General features: G+C 42.5%; 3 protein-coding genes across 5 annotated transcripts in view; 2 read left to right on the top strand and 1 right to left on the bottom strand.

Moving 5' to 3' along the window:
* Nucleotides 1–3,234: 3,234 nt before the first annotated feature.
* On the top strand, nt 3,235–9,037 carry LOC311124806 (uncharacterized protein). 3 transcript variants are annotated; one of them, XM_084198903.1, is made up of 3 exons: nt 3,235–3,508; nt 4,075–5,808; nt 7,580–9,037. In XM_084198903.1, the coding sequence occupies exon 2, from the start codon at nt 4,855–4,857 to the stop codon at nt 5,794–5,796; it is 942 nt and encodes a 313-aa protein (XP_084055029.1). In that variant the 5' UTR covers nt 3,235–3,508; nt 4,075–4,854; the 3' UTR covers nt 5,797–5,808; nt 7,580–9,037. The 3 variants fall into 3 exon arrangements, with proteins under 3 accessions (XP_084055029.1, XP_084055028.1, XP_084055027.1); XM_084198902.1 differs by lacking the exon at nt 3,235–3,508 and adding an exon at nt 3,543–3,832 and having other exon boundaries at nt 7,630–9,037; XM_084198901.1 differs by lacking the exon at nt 3,235–3,508 and adding an exon at nt 3,543–3,832.
* A 3,602-nt stretch (nt 9,038–12,639) lies between these two features.
* Nucleotides 12,640–14,051, bottom strand: LOC311124807 (E3 ubiquitin-protein ligase PPP1R11-like). The gene is made up of 3 exons (XM_084198904.1): nt 13,758–14,051; nt 13,286–13,394; nt 12,640–13,096 (listed from the first exon to the last, which is right to left on the bottom strand). Exons 1-3 carry the CDS (start codon nt 13,833–13,835, stop codon nt 12,906–12,908), a joined length of 378 nt encoding a protein of 125 aa, XP_084055030.1. The 5' UTR covers nt 13,836–14,051; the 3' UTR covers nt 12,640–12,905.
* Nucleotides 14,052–14,088: 37 nt separating this feature from the next.
* Nucleotides 14,089–14,637, top strand: part of LOC311124812 (valine--tRNA ligase, mitochondrial-like) — a gene marked incomplete at its 3' end in the record, with an annotated part of 18,011 nt that continues 17,462 nt past the window's right edge. Inside the window, exon 1 of the mRNA XM_084198909.1 lies at nt 14,089–14,312. The remainder of the gene's footprint in view (nt 14,313–14,637) is intronic.

Below are 14,637 nucleotides of genomic sequence, written 5' to 3'. Positions count from 1 at the left end.
TCTGGAGGGAGAAGAGTAATGCGATGAAGTTCTGGAGGTTAGATCCTCAGTGTATGCATTAATGATTGCTTTCCTAGACTAGCGTCAGTACAACGTGAAGTTGAAAATGCATACAGGGTCTTGTACTGTTCGTGTTCACTCATTTCTTCCCACTTAGACGCCGGGTGGAGACCTTCATTTTGATTGGCCCTGTGGTTTGCAAAGTAATACACTTCAGTCTATTCCCTACAGGACCCCAAAAGGCTCTGGTCAAATGTAGTTCACTGGATAGGGAATAGGGTGACATTTTGTACACGTCCTCCATTGAGAGAACTCAGCCAGTGGGTGGTTCTGGTGTGAAATGGTTAGCTAGAGTCTGACTAAAGCATGATGTTATCTCAAAGTGCACTGACCTCAGTTTGTATGCATGGTCAACAAGGTTTTGAAAGCATTTCACAGGGATGCTGGCCCATGTTGACTAATGCTTCCCACAGTTGTCAAGTTGGCTGGATGTCCTTTTAGGTGGTGGCCAATTCTTGATGCACATGGAAAAACCCAGCAGCGTTGCAGTTCTTGACACAAACCAGTGTGCCTGGCACCTACCATACTCTGTTCAAAGGCACTTCAATCTTTTGTCTTGCCCATTCACCTTCTGAATGGCACACATGCACAATCCATGTCTCAAGGCTTAAAAATCCTCTAAACGGGTCTCCTCCCCTTCATCTACAATGATTTTGAAGTGGATTTAACGAGTGACATCATCCATAGCTTTCACCTGGTTGGTCGGTCATAGAAAGAGCAGGTGTTCATGTTTTGCGCACTTTTTGGGGGGAGGGGGGACATTTATCCCACGTTCAAGAATAATCGAGGTGGTCCAGGCTGATTTGCCAAACCTTGCCATCTTACTCTGTTGGCAATTTTATATTTTTGCTTTTCAACCATTTCTGCCTAACAGCTTGTGCACAATACTAAAATGACAAAACAGGATCTTCCAGGCAAGGGGCTTTTCAATATAACCTAGTCACTTTATGACTTGGCCTATATTCAACACTGTCCATAAATGCATAGCCCTCTTAACTTTTTGAATGTATTTTCTAAAACACGAGTTGGCATATCAGATTTGAAATTGGGCTAAGTGAGAAATACAAGTATTGGGTTTAAGTGTTGCTGAGAACTCTAATGGTCTAATTTAACCCTTTTGTTGGAGATGGAAGTTGTTCTGACTGACCTATTGTGAAAGACCAAATCAATTCAACGGATAATAAAATATTCTGAAGACAAGATGACAGCTGAAATCTGCCCCGCTTTACACCCAATCCAAATTGTATTGTCCCCCCACTGGAATACGTTACACATTTGGGTTCACAATCCATTTGGGCAAAATGTGTTCATATTGCAGTTATTAGGTTACCAAAATTCATGCTGAATGCTGCCTCTTATTTTTTTTCCTCTTCCAATGCGTGATGGTGAAATGCGTGTGAGGAGGGTGAAATGAGTGTCCCTCAGTACCCCAGACAGGTGCCGCGGGCTAGCAATAACATTAGATTCATATTTCTTTGTGCAAAACCAGATATGAAACAAAATGGCTGAACTAATTTAACAATAAATCACAACTGTCTCATGGCCCACTTGACTTCTCACTGTAGCGCTCAGTGTGAACACCTGCCAACGTGGCTGGTGAATTAGATGTTCTTACCCACCAAAGTACCTGCTTTTTATTTTTAAGGCCTGGTCTGGGTTACTTTTGAACTATTTAGCAGTCTTGTGGCTTTGGGGTAGAAGCTGTTCAGGGCATTGTCTAGGAGTGCGATTTCTGTTCTTGAATTAAACTTTAAATGTTAATTAAGCAAATCCAGTAGTCTTAACTCAAAGATTACTGTTGTCATGTTGAACATACCTAAATTATTTGCAATGGAAAGCCAGAACTTGGTTACTTTTCAGGCAACTGTTTCATAAGGGAGATGTTGATGAATTTGTCCATAAGCACATTATAACGGGACTAATAGCTGCCATTTTACTTACAGGTTTGTAATGTAGAGGCATTCCCCTGCTGAGACTGCAGATGACACCAGGATCACTTGTGGACATTGACAGGTCAGTCAGTACAAAAGACAACTTGTTCCCTCATTCAGTCTTGAAGCCATGCTGTGGCGTTTGTGTGATGATGAATATACTAGACTAGAGTCTCTGATTTACTATGAAGCTCTTTCACAGTGCACTGACACACAACATTGCAATTTGTCATTAATTGTTCATATGCTACTTGATTGTAACTGTGTGGAAATGTTTCTTAGGATTTGAGGATGATGGAGATGCGGGTTGAAGAGCCTCAGTCATGAAACTTAACTGCTTGCCAGGAGGCCTTTCATTGAGTGGACTGTCTCCTTAGCTGTATTCTGTGCATAAGACAAATCAACTTTGATTTGATTCCCCGTCGGCGCCAAGAATCAAGGAATGTTGGTGGTATGCCTCTTGGCATTGTCCCTGGACTCCCTCCTAAAGTAAAGTACTTTGACAACTGCTGATGTAAAACGAATTTGGTAACAAAGGCCATTATTATTGGTGGCAAAGTAACTTGTGCTTGCAGCATTTGAATAAAGAATGAATGGTAATCATTGTACTATTTTATTGTGTGGGGGGGCATAGTTGTGATAAGTATTTTACCAACGTAAAAAAATTACAGGTACGAAGATTTCCCCCGTTAGACTCCATCCATCTGCCCACATCCTCCCTTTTCACTCGGAAACCATTTCCTTCATGTGTGGGAGTTGCAGTTGAATGTATATGGGGCGTAGTTACAACATTCATTTTGAAGTACATTCATTTAAATGCTTTTCATCTCTTGGTGATCGCCCTTTGAATCGCTCATATTACTGTTGGCAGGCAGCACTGCTGTGATAAAAAAAAAAAAAAAAATTATAAGATGGCAACCACCTCCGTCCCATTTTAACCAGTGGATACAGTTCCTATTAGCTGTTACAACAGAATTATCGACCGCGAGAACGACTGTCAAGCCCCACACACAACCCAATATTTATCTAGAAAGCCCCACACACAACCCAATATTTATCTAGAAAGCCCCACACACAACCCAATATTTATCGAGACAATGCACTCACTAACTGTAAGTCGCTCTGAAATAAGAGCGTCTGCTAAATGACATGTAGTTGCTTTCAGGCCCACTGGGAGAGGGCGGTCTCGAAGTGACCTCAAGAATGTGCAACCAATGACTTTTATGAGACGTGTTTTTTTTTTACATTTCATGTGGTTCAGGGAAACGCATCTGGACGTTTGCGAGTTTCACATGAAGACAATGTATGCTGAATGGAAAAGACTTTCAAAGTTTTAGGTTCCTACCAGCTTTAAGGAATATAGACTGGTCTTCACACAAGGTACACAAGACAACGATGTAAGCAGAGGATGGCATAGGCTCGGACTAAACTATATTGAAACAAACTAGCAGGAAATTTGGCCCTTGTCTTCCTTTTGTCTGTCAGCTCGGAAGTACGCAAACTGTTTCCGGTTTCAGGTACGTTCTATTGTAAGCTAGATAGCTAGCGTAATTTACCAGCTAGGTATGCACAGAACCACTATGCGACATGGCCGTTTTGAAGTAGAAGGTTAGCCAGCTACTTAGCTAATGTCGTATGGACACCTATAAACTATCCCAGTGGATGAATCCACAACGTTTAGATACAAATTAAGTACATGTGATTTGGCACGCAAACGAACCCACTGCCAAGAAGTTATTTCGATAGCTTGCTACGTGGACGTAGTGGGGGGGGTCTGCTAGCTAACTAGGCTAGCCTGCCAGCTAACGTTAAACTGTCAAAAGCCAAAAGGGTCCAACAAGGTGAGTGCTGCTTTACCAACACACGACTTGACAACTAAATAATAACTTAATTTAACAAGACTAGTTGTCTAACTTTTGTTAGGGTTTTTAATGTGTGGTAAGATTATATAGTTCCTATACCTGGCTAATGCCAGAAAAATAAGTAGTACGTTAGCTAGCTGTGAACTAGCTAGCTAATTACCTTAGGAAGATAACTTTCTTGTAATAATTTATTGACTCATTGTATTGTTTCCCTTCACCAGACCAAGAATTGGAAAAGAGACTACACGCAGTTCAATTTGAAGATACATCATATTTACTGCTTTTATTTCGTTAGGCTGAGGAACTCCAGAAAAACAATTGTCAAAGTTGAAGATTTGCTTGTTGCATTCCTCGACTAAATAAAGTATTTACCCTGCAATGTTAGCTGGCCATGTACTTTAGAAAGAACCTTAACATATTATACATAAATGGCTATGAATATGTATGTGTAGACTAGGCCTACTAAACAAGCCATTAGCTACATTGTCTATCATTAGTCTGGGTATTAGGGATTCTATTCTAAACTATTTGTATCGCTCCAAAAGGTAATATTGTGGTATGGTTTATTTGTTTGACGTTAGCATGAAGCCCTCACTGTTATAAGAGCATAATAATGTAAAGCAAGGTGAATGTCTTTGGGAAGACATGTAGCTCGCTGAGTAACCTCATTGGAATTCTCCCTTGGGCGTTGGTGTTGTGCTTTGTAGCGACAGTGGTTGGTTTTGATTTAACACCTACAGGTGTGACTCGTCCTGTGGTATACACATTCCCTCTTGTCATTCCCAGTGATCTCATGGCAATGAGAGAGTTAATTTGACTAGTTCATCTAATGTACTATAGCTAGGCTTATAGTCTAACAAAACCTCCAACAAAATCCTAGAACTGAAATAAATAATACAAAGTTTAACCCATTATTGTGTTCTCAATAACTCATTGCAGTCTCTAAGTCCTTTAGTTCAAAATCCAGGCAGTATTAAGGGTGCTAAACTAAGGGAACTGACATGACAGCTGTAGTAGGAAGAGTTTGGGGGTGGGTGCATCCAGCTATCTCCTACTGGTCCTGGGGCAGCAAAGCAGGATCTGACAAAACCATGAGGGACAAACCAGTGACGGCCGAGGGGCAGACGAGAGGCAGCTGGGGCTTGGGAGGGTTAACAACCTGGGTTTGGGGAGCGGGACAGAAAAGACAAACAAGTGACCAAACTACATTGATTGACGAGTACTGGGAAGCAAGTGAGGAGAAAATCCAGTCCGTGGAAATTGAAGATCTGGGCGCGGCCAAGCAGGAGGCTGAGGGGAAAGCAGAACACGGTGGCTCCAGATGGTGGAATAAGGTTCTGCCGTCCTCAGACTTCTGGCCGAGAGCAGCTGAACCTGGTGGGCTAAGTCAGAGGAAATGTGTCGGGGGAGGATGGGACTCTGACAACGATGGGGAGTATTCTGACTATGGAACCCCTCCACCATCTCCCACACCAAGTTCCTCATCAGCCTTCCGGTTCTTTGCACTCGCCTGGAATGGGGAGATAGTTCCAGAACACTATGAGATCTGCTTCAACCTCCTTCGCCACCTGTTTGACCTGTTCGTGGTGGGCTTCCTGTGGACTGTGTCCCCCCCTACCAAGTTGGTCCTTGAGGTTCTAGGGGTCCAAGGAGGACTGAAGTTGTGGCTCCACGGAATGGCCATGTTTTCCGTCTCCACTGTTGGAATGGCGGGACTGCTTTGGTTGGTCCAGGAGTATCTTCTACAGTTTGCTCTGGTGTACGGCATTGTGCAAGCGCTGGTCATCTCTGTCAGCATCCAGCGGAGGGGGATCCTAGGAGAGGCGGATCAGGTGGAGGATGAAAAGGAGGTGGAGGATGAGGAAGTGAGAGACGATGGGGAAGTTACAGAGATGTACCTGACTACAAAGGAATACATCAAAGGAAAGATGATCCTTGAATGAAAGTTTGTTTTGGTAAGTTCTGTCAGTCTCTTCTCCCTCTGTTGGATTTTCTGGGCTCTCTCACTGTCCTGATCTGCACAGTTTTCCAACTATACTACAGCCTAAATGTACCTAGCACTTACAAGGACTCCAGTCCTAACCTCATGATTGTATTTGTCTCTGTATCTTGTTATTCACCACTCATTATGTACCTGTTTGTTGTAGTCCATATTATGCAAGGGAGGAAAAAAAGCTCATGCCTTCTACACTGAACCAAAAAATATAAACGCAACATGTAAAGTGTTGGTCCCATGTTTCATGAGCTGAAATAAAAGATCCCAGATATTTTCCATACACACAAAAAGCTTATTTCTCTCATGTTGTGCACTAATTTGTTTACATCCCTGTTAGTGAGCATTTTATCCTTTGTCAAGATAGTCCAGCCACCTGAAAGGTGTGGCATATCAAGAAGCTGATTAAACAGCATGATCATTACACAGGTTCACCTTGTGCTGGTGACAATAAAAGGACACTCTAAAATGTGCACTTTACCACATAACACATGCCACAGATGTCTCAAGTTTTGAGAGTGCATGCATTTGGCATGCTGACTGCAGGAATGTCCTCCAGAGCTGTTGCCAGAGAATTGAATGTTCATTTCTCTACCATAAGCCGCCTCCCAACGTCATTTTAGAGAATTTGGCAGTACGTCCAACCGGTCTCACAACCGCAGATGACCTGTAACCCCGCCAGCCCAGGACCTCCACATCCGGCTTCTTCGCCTGCGGGATCGTCTGAGACCAGCCACCCGGACAGCTGATGAAACTGTGTGTTTGCACAACGGAAGAATTTCTGCACAAACTCTCAGAAACCGTCTCAGGGATTCTCATCTGCGTGCTCGTCGTCCTCACGAGGGAACATTGTTGCATTTATATTTTTGTTCAGTATAGAACTGTGAAGCACTTCATGGCTACAGACGTGAGTGCTACGGGTCGGTAGTCATTTAGGCAGGTTATCTTAGTGTCCTTGGGCACAGGGACAATGGTGGTCTGCTTGAAACATATTGGTATTTTAATCTACAGCCTGCCACAAACTTCTCTGCTTGGAGCTATTTTAATTTACAGCCTGCCACAAACTGCTCTGCTTGGAGCTATTTTAATCTACAGCCTGCCACAAACTGCTCTGCTTGGAGCTATTTTAATTTACAGCCTGCCACAAGATGCTCTGCTTTGAGATATTTTAATCTACAACCTGCCACAAACTGCTCTGCTTGGAGCTATTTTAACCTTGAAACCAGAGAAAATGAACTGACATTCTCCAAGTGGTGTGAAACCAGCTTGAACTAATGACATATCAAATGCTTTGTTTGGAATGCATGTCATTACAGTTTACACAGAGAGAGAGAGAGAGAGAGCAGTAGTGTATGGAGAAAGTATGAAATGATGGGGTTTTATTTGCCTGAAGGGGTGCTGCTATAATAGCCACAAATATAAAGTTGAGGTTGTCCCTGCCTCTTTCAGTCTAATTTCTTCCATTTGCTGCCTGGTGAATACTGCCTAGTGAATACTGCCTAGTGAATACTGCCTAGTGAATACTGCCTAGTGAATACTGCCTGGTGAATACTGCCTAGTGAATACTGCCCAGACTTTTACAGCTACCAGTTTAGTTTTCAGTTTCTCCTGTTGTTGTCCTGCTGTTATCATCCTAATGACCTTCCCAGGTGATTTTTGTAATGGTTAACTTTAGGCTATTTTAAAGCATTTGAACCACAAACTGTTAACTGATCATTAGCTTATTTTCACAGGCAATCATCTGACATGGAGGAAAGTTGGAGGGAAGAGGGATGTTTCACAGGCAATCATCTGACATGGAGGAAAGTTGGAGGGAAGAGGGATGTTTCGACAAGCCTGACATGCAGGGATTGAGGGAAGTTGTTTCAAGAGCCTACCAATGCAAAGAAAAAGTCACAGGAAGAGAGCTGAGCCCAGCTGACACTGCAATGAGGAGAGGCAGAGGCTGGAGGACTTTAAGCTTCACCTCACTGGAGTGAACAGTGGAGCTGAAGCAAAACACGGCCACTACTATCACGGTCATCTAGGCCAAGTGATAACACTGTTGTCATCACGTCCACTACTATCACGGTCATCTAGGCCAAGTGATAACACTGTTGTCATCACATCCACTACTATCACGGTCATCTAGGCCAAGTGATAACACGGTTGTCATCACGTCCACTACTATCACGGTCATCTAGGCCAAGTGATAACACGGTTGTCATCACGTCCACTACTATCACGGTCATCTAGGCCAAGTGATAACACTGTTGTCATCACGTCCACTACTATCACGGTCATCTAGGCCAAGTGATAACACGGTTGTCATCACGTCCACTACTATCACGGTCATCTAGGCCAAGTGATAACACGGTTGTCATCACGTCCACTACTATCACGGTCATCTAGGCCAAGTGATAACACGGTTGTCATCACGTCCACTACTATCACGGTCATCTAGGCCAAGTGATAACACGGTTGTCATCACGTCCACTACTATCACGGTCATCTAGGCCAAGTGATAACACGGTTGTCATCTTAGCACAGTTCTATTGTTCTGTCTTATTGTTACAGAATCCTGTTTCCCTCTAGGTAGACTCTTCTTTCTTTCATACTCAATTTGTTTTGTTGAGATGAACTTTTGAATGTGTACTTGACAGATACCGGCACCTTTTTTCCCCCCAGGTTTCTTTCAAAGCTTATTACAAGCAGATTTCGTTGCTGTTCATTTTGGGACATAAGGTTTATTTGCTAGTATTTTTATTTCCTGTGCCATAATACTGCATGTGGAGTAGTGTGCCTCAGTATATTATCCCTGGCTTTCTCCATGATAATCATTATTGGTAATTGCATTGTAAGTACACTACAAAGTTGAACATATATTTATCGGTCTTGTCACTCTTATGGTTCCTGTTTGAAAGGTAGCCTACAGCCTTACAGATCAGATTAGAAACACAATGTATATCTTAAATGTATATCATAAATGTATATCATAAATGTATATCATAAATGTATATCTTACAATTGTCCAGTAGCTAGTTTTGCACAATCCCATACAAACCAAGTGACGCTCAGAACACTAAATTCTACACGCAAGATTTTGTTCTCTCAGCATATGTCACAATCTACAGTATGCATGTATAAGAAGAGGGTTCTCACCAGTGGAGGCTGGTGGGAGGAGCTATAGGAGGACAGGCTCATTGTAATGGCTGGAATGGAAGAAATGGAATGGTATCAAACATGGAAACCATATGCTTGACTCCGTTCCATTGAATCCATTTCAGCCATTACAATGAGCCCGTCCTCCTATAGGTCCTCCCACCAGCCTCCACTGGTTCTCACCCACAGTGCCCCTGTATTATAAAAGCTTTGAAGAACGTTTCTAGTTTCTACAATGGCCTTTTCCAGATATTTTTGTATTGTAGCAAAACATACAGCTATCACAACTTCACAGTGATGCAGAAAGTTATGCGATACAGTCATTGTGTACTGATAATGGGACCTTTTTAAACAGTGATACCACATCTGTGATTCCTCTCTGCCTTTTTATCTCTGGTGTGTTTTAATGTCACGTTTTGACTTGTTACTCCATGTGTTGATTTATAGAGAAAGATGTTTTGTAATGAGGTTGTGCAATGCCCCCAGACAAGTGCTGGATCACTGTCAAAATTACTCTAGAATCTGATTCTCAAAAAGAATAAGGCAGCAAAACAAACATGGAAACCCACCATGGTCACTATCAGTAGCCAGACGTTGATCAACGTTGCAGATAGAAATGCCACGAGCAGAGCCGACATGACTCCTTGTTCTACATTTTTTTTTTAGAGAGGCATGTTTGTTCTACATGTATTTCTATCTGAATGTTCCACAACGGGTCATTCTGAATGCACCCCGTGTCGACGTTGTGTTTTGTAAGGGAATGGAGGTGTAATGTACGCACGTGTTGGGAAATAAACTTTGGACATTTGTAACTATGGGGATCTCCTATCTACTAACAAGGTGTACGTCCCAAATAGCACCCTATAACCTTTATAGTGTCCCAAATGGCACCCTATAACCTTTATAGTGTCCCAAATAGCACCCTATAACCTTTATAGTGTCCCAAATAGCACCCTATAACCTTTAAGGTGTCCCAAATGGCACCCTATAACCTTTATAGTGCACTACTTTTGCACAGACCTGATACTGGCCTTCTGTACTGTGTACTGACTCAGCCTGAAATAGTTCCGCTGGGTAAATAAGTAAAGCTGTGGCATTTTTTTTTTTTTTTTAAAGGTTGCATGGCAGAGTCTCAGAATTGATTTAATTGGCCATGCCATGTGTGTTCTAATTTTGCTTTTGCTACACATGGCATTACAGAAGACGTGTGTTACTATGGGGATCTCCTATCTAATAACAAGGTGTGGCACCCAATAACCTTAATAGTGCACTACTTCCGCCCAGAGCCCTGGTCACTACAGAGAATAGGGTGCCTTTTGGGATGCAAGCCTAGGCCATGCGTCAGGTATGGGGAGCACTCTGTCAATAGGATTCATACTTTTAGCAGCAGGGCAGAGAAACACCAGAATAACCTCACCTGATGCCATCAGAGCAGGTACCTGAATGTGACCTGATCATTTTTTTTTTTTTAAATGTACTACCGTCTCCATGGACACCAACCACTAATTCAATCTTCCTCTGTGTTGACCTACTGTGAGATGAGGTAACTAAGGTACAGTACTGGAAACAGGAACTATCTTGTAGGTGGGGTTGATTCATTAGTGCACACTGTAGCAAAACATTTTTGCAATGAGAATGAGCGTTTCTTATTGAACAAGATCTGGTAGTCTCTCCCCCGTTTGCTACCATTTGGTTCCTAGTGAATGTACCCCTGGCCTGAAATATCTCAGTATTGTAGGTGGGGTTGTTGGGAGGTCCAGAACCAATAAAATAAACCAATGATCACGTTTCCATGCAGCCTTGAAGAATCTTCTTTGCGCTATAACATTCACATACATCCCGTGTTCATCTCATGTAAGACACTTGGACAAAGTGATTTCATCACAGTTCAAACTTTTTTTTTTATTCACATTAAATCTGCTCTCATATGATTTATTTTATGTACAGAAAGGTGCTTTACCAGTACAGGAACACGTATGTGTGTATCTGTTATAGAAAATGGTGGCTGTGTTGGGATTGTGTGTAATCCTTTATACATAGGGTATGTTGTCACAGATCAAGCACAGTAATAGTAGTATAGTGTTGGGAACAACGGAGGATGAAGCCCTATAGAGTGAAATGTGGTCAGTTGAGACAGTTGAGACACTCGTGAACACAGCCTGAGCGAGCAATTCATCATGCACCTTCTCCTTATTCATTCAAACACTATCTCTCTCTCCCATGCCTGATCCGGACTACTGGATACAGGGTTCTCCACTATGTTATCATTTAAGGGCATGTTTTGTTCTAGATTGCAGGAAATGGCAGTTACAGGTATTCAGAAAGAATACTCAGCAGCACCACTTTGTTAATAAAATTATTGTGTTGTCCTACTTAATATATGTTCAGTGTAGTATGCAGCAGCACCAAATAAATGGCATTTATCTCCTCTCATTCAAACAACTATTTTCTTCTGCTGATCACAGCAGATAAAGCGCAATAGGTATGATGCAAAGCCTATAATTTCCAAAGGCAACTTTTTTTCTGTAAACCAATCAGCATGCAGCTTTAGTTAGTGCCAACGTTGCCCTAGTGCATTCATTCCCAGAGGGGGAGAATGAATTAAATGACCAAAAAGGATGTATGCTTTGTGAGCTTTTTCTGATTCTTATAAGTTGACATCTCTCACCTCAACCTCATAAATACAAAATAACATTTGATCCTTTCATCATCTTCTCTGAACAATTATTGGAAAGAATGTCTGACATCTCAGAATTTAAGGCAATTTGCCACCAACTATATTCTTAATTTGAAGTGCTGAGACTTAAGTACTCAACACTTCTGAGGATTGTCTGTAAAGGTTGGAGAGAGGAACACATTTTCACTGCACTCAACTAAAAAGGTGATACGTAATGACTACAGCAATGTTACGTGAAAATAAGAAAAAGACCAGCTTATCTCAAAAACATCTTCTTAAAACTGTGTCCTAAATACTCTCCTAAACATCTTGAATGTTACCGATAGACTACTGTTTATGTAAAACAATGTGTCCATAAAACAAGAAAAAGTGTTTGTTGTTAAAGCATTAATGGAGGCTTTTAAAATCATTACTTTGAAGATAGAGATAGAGGCTGTGTCCAACTGGCAGCCTATGAGGCTGTGTCCCAACTGGCAGCCTATTCCCTATAAAGTGCACTACGTTTGACCAGGGCCTTATATAGGGACTAGGGTGTCATTTGGGACCCAGACCTAGTGGTAGTCTGGGTACTAGACTATTTATGCTCTCTACAATGTTACATAATCTTCTTTCCAAAGACAGGAACACTGTCTGGCACCAGGCTAAGATACTGGCACCCAGGCTAAGATACTGGCACCCAGGCTAAGATACTGGCACCCAGGCTAAGATACTGGCACCCAGGCTAAGATACTGGCACCCAGGCTAAGATACTGGCACCCAGGCTAAGATACTGGCACCCAGGCTAAGATACTGGCACCCAGGCTAAGATACTGGCACCCAGGCTAAGATACTGGCACCCAGGCTAAGATACTGGCACCCAGGCTAAGATACTGGCACCCAGGCTAAGATACTGGCACCCAGGCTAAGATACTGGCACCCAGGCTAAGATACTGCCACATAACTAAATAAAATCAAGTATTAAGTCAAATAAATAAATAAGGAAAATGATTCTTTATAAAAATAAGTTAAATGATTGAACTATATACAATTAACTCCCAACCGCACCCCTTTTTCTTATCAAACAGGCAGAAATATAGGCTCTCTCTCTCCCTCCCTCTCCCCTAATCTTTATTTGTCTCGTCCTGTTCCTCCAGTACTGCAGTGATTGAACTAAATGAGAGCGTGTGTAGTAGCAGATGTGTCATTGTCATGGACAGAAGAACCCCCAGGCTCCACTCCTCCCTCAGCACCACTCCTGATCATTAGTGGGCGTGTGATCCCCCAGAGCTGGGAGGCACCGTACTCCCCCCACCCCCTCCTCTGTGTCCATGCCTGCCGTCTTTCCCATGTCCTAGAATGCAGTGTGCACTTCCACAGCCCTCGTCGCCGTCATCTCCCTCGCTTTCAGAGGAGGACTCTCCGAACTGTTTGGGCTTCTCGTAGACGCAGCAACCTGTGGGGGGTGTCAAGAATACTCAGTCATCAGACACCAAAAATATCTAGAACTGCAGCATGCATAGGCCTACATGTAATTAACCTCATCCCCAGGTTCCATATCTATCGCAGAGAGCCAGCTGGGAAGATGAGAGAACAGATGACTGCATTTAAACAGTCAGAAATAAAGTGGGAAATGGACACTCACACTTGGAGGACCTCCTTCCCAGATGTTCGTTGTCCACTGTGTCGCTGGACCACTCCACCTTCTTGTCAGTCTTCCTCTTCCTCAGCTTGATAGTCAGGCTACGTCCCTCCTGAGAGACACGCAGAGAGGAGCCAATGTTTGAGATTCACCTTCATACACATAACAGGCATTGGGTGTTTCTCTTGTCAACAGGGTCATGTAGCCAGTCAACATCACATTTGCTTGTACTTCTGGCAATGTACTAAACTTGACAACTAGGCTAGATCGAGTGAAGTGAGATCAAATAATTTCACCATGATTGTATGAGCTAGCTAACGGTTATTATGGCTAAAATAATTAGCTAGCTCCAATCTCATGATGCATATTGGACTCGATAACATGATGCATATTGGACTCGCTAACAAACAGCCTAGTCGATATCTTCCATGATCATATCATTCGCTAATTATAGCAGTTTCTATAGCTAGCTTACCTGCTGGGGCGGTGGAGGTGTGTTAATTTGAACGGTCTCCGTTATCGTCTCGCTAGAAGTACCTGGCGCCTCGGCCATCCTGATATTAACTTGTCGGTTTTGAGCTCGCACCAGCTGTCAGCAAGGGAAATGTCAACTGACGTTATTTTATGAACAACAATCACTCGGTTTCTTCAATCCGCCACGTCGAATTAAACGTGATCAACCCTGTCTAGCTAACAGACTCCTCGTTGGATATTCGACGAGAAGATGTTTGGGAAGTAACTCCCAGACGGACCCCTTCCGGTTGCTCTCCGCACAAACGAGTCCGGTGGGGAACATAGAGCATGTTGCGCTACTCCTATGGTTGTGACACGAAATAAATAGTTAGTCAAGGAGAAACAGTAAAATCTGTTTAGGTTATCAATTCTACATAATTCATAAAGTGTTTGATAAGGTGTCAAAGAAATTACAATTAAGATATAGTGAACAAATTAGTTCATTCTTCGTTAGGTCGTAGTTGAAAGGTCGAAGCTAGTTAAACATGTCGGCGCCTACGAGCACATCATCTTGAAGGTACGGTAAATGTTATGTATTATTTCAACAGCACTCAATCACCATATATTATTATGAGTATGACTATAAAACAGCAACGTTGTAGAGTGACAGATGTCTCTGAAGAGGTGCATTTAAAATATTATTCTCTAGAGTCTATTTTACCCCAATGTATCACCTAACGTTAGCTACAATTCTCGTTCATGCACTTATCCAGGCAGCGTAAATAACAAACAGAAAGCAAATGCCTAGACCCATGGCATGTTTGAAATAGATGATTGGAATGGATTTTAAAATGTATTTTCGATTTTTCCAATGAAGGGGATCATAGACTCATGTAGTCTGT

The sequence above is a fragment of the Coregonus lavaretus genome (genome assembly GCF_964263955.1).
Source record: "Coregonus lavaretus genome assembly, contig: HAP1_SCAFFOLD_1121, whole genome shotgun sequence".
Lineage (NCBI taxonomy): Eukaryota > Metazoa > Chordata > Actinopteri > Salmoniformes > Salmonidae > Coregonus > Coregonus lavaretus.
The sequence above is the reverse complement of the archived record's forward strand: the minus strand, read 5'-3'. Positions and strand labels throughout refer to the sequence as shown.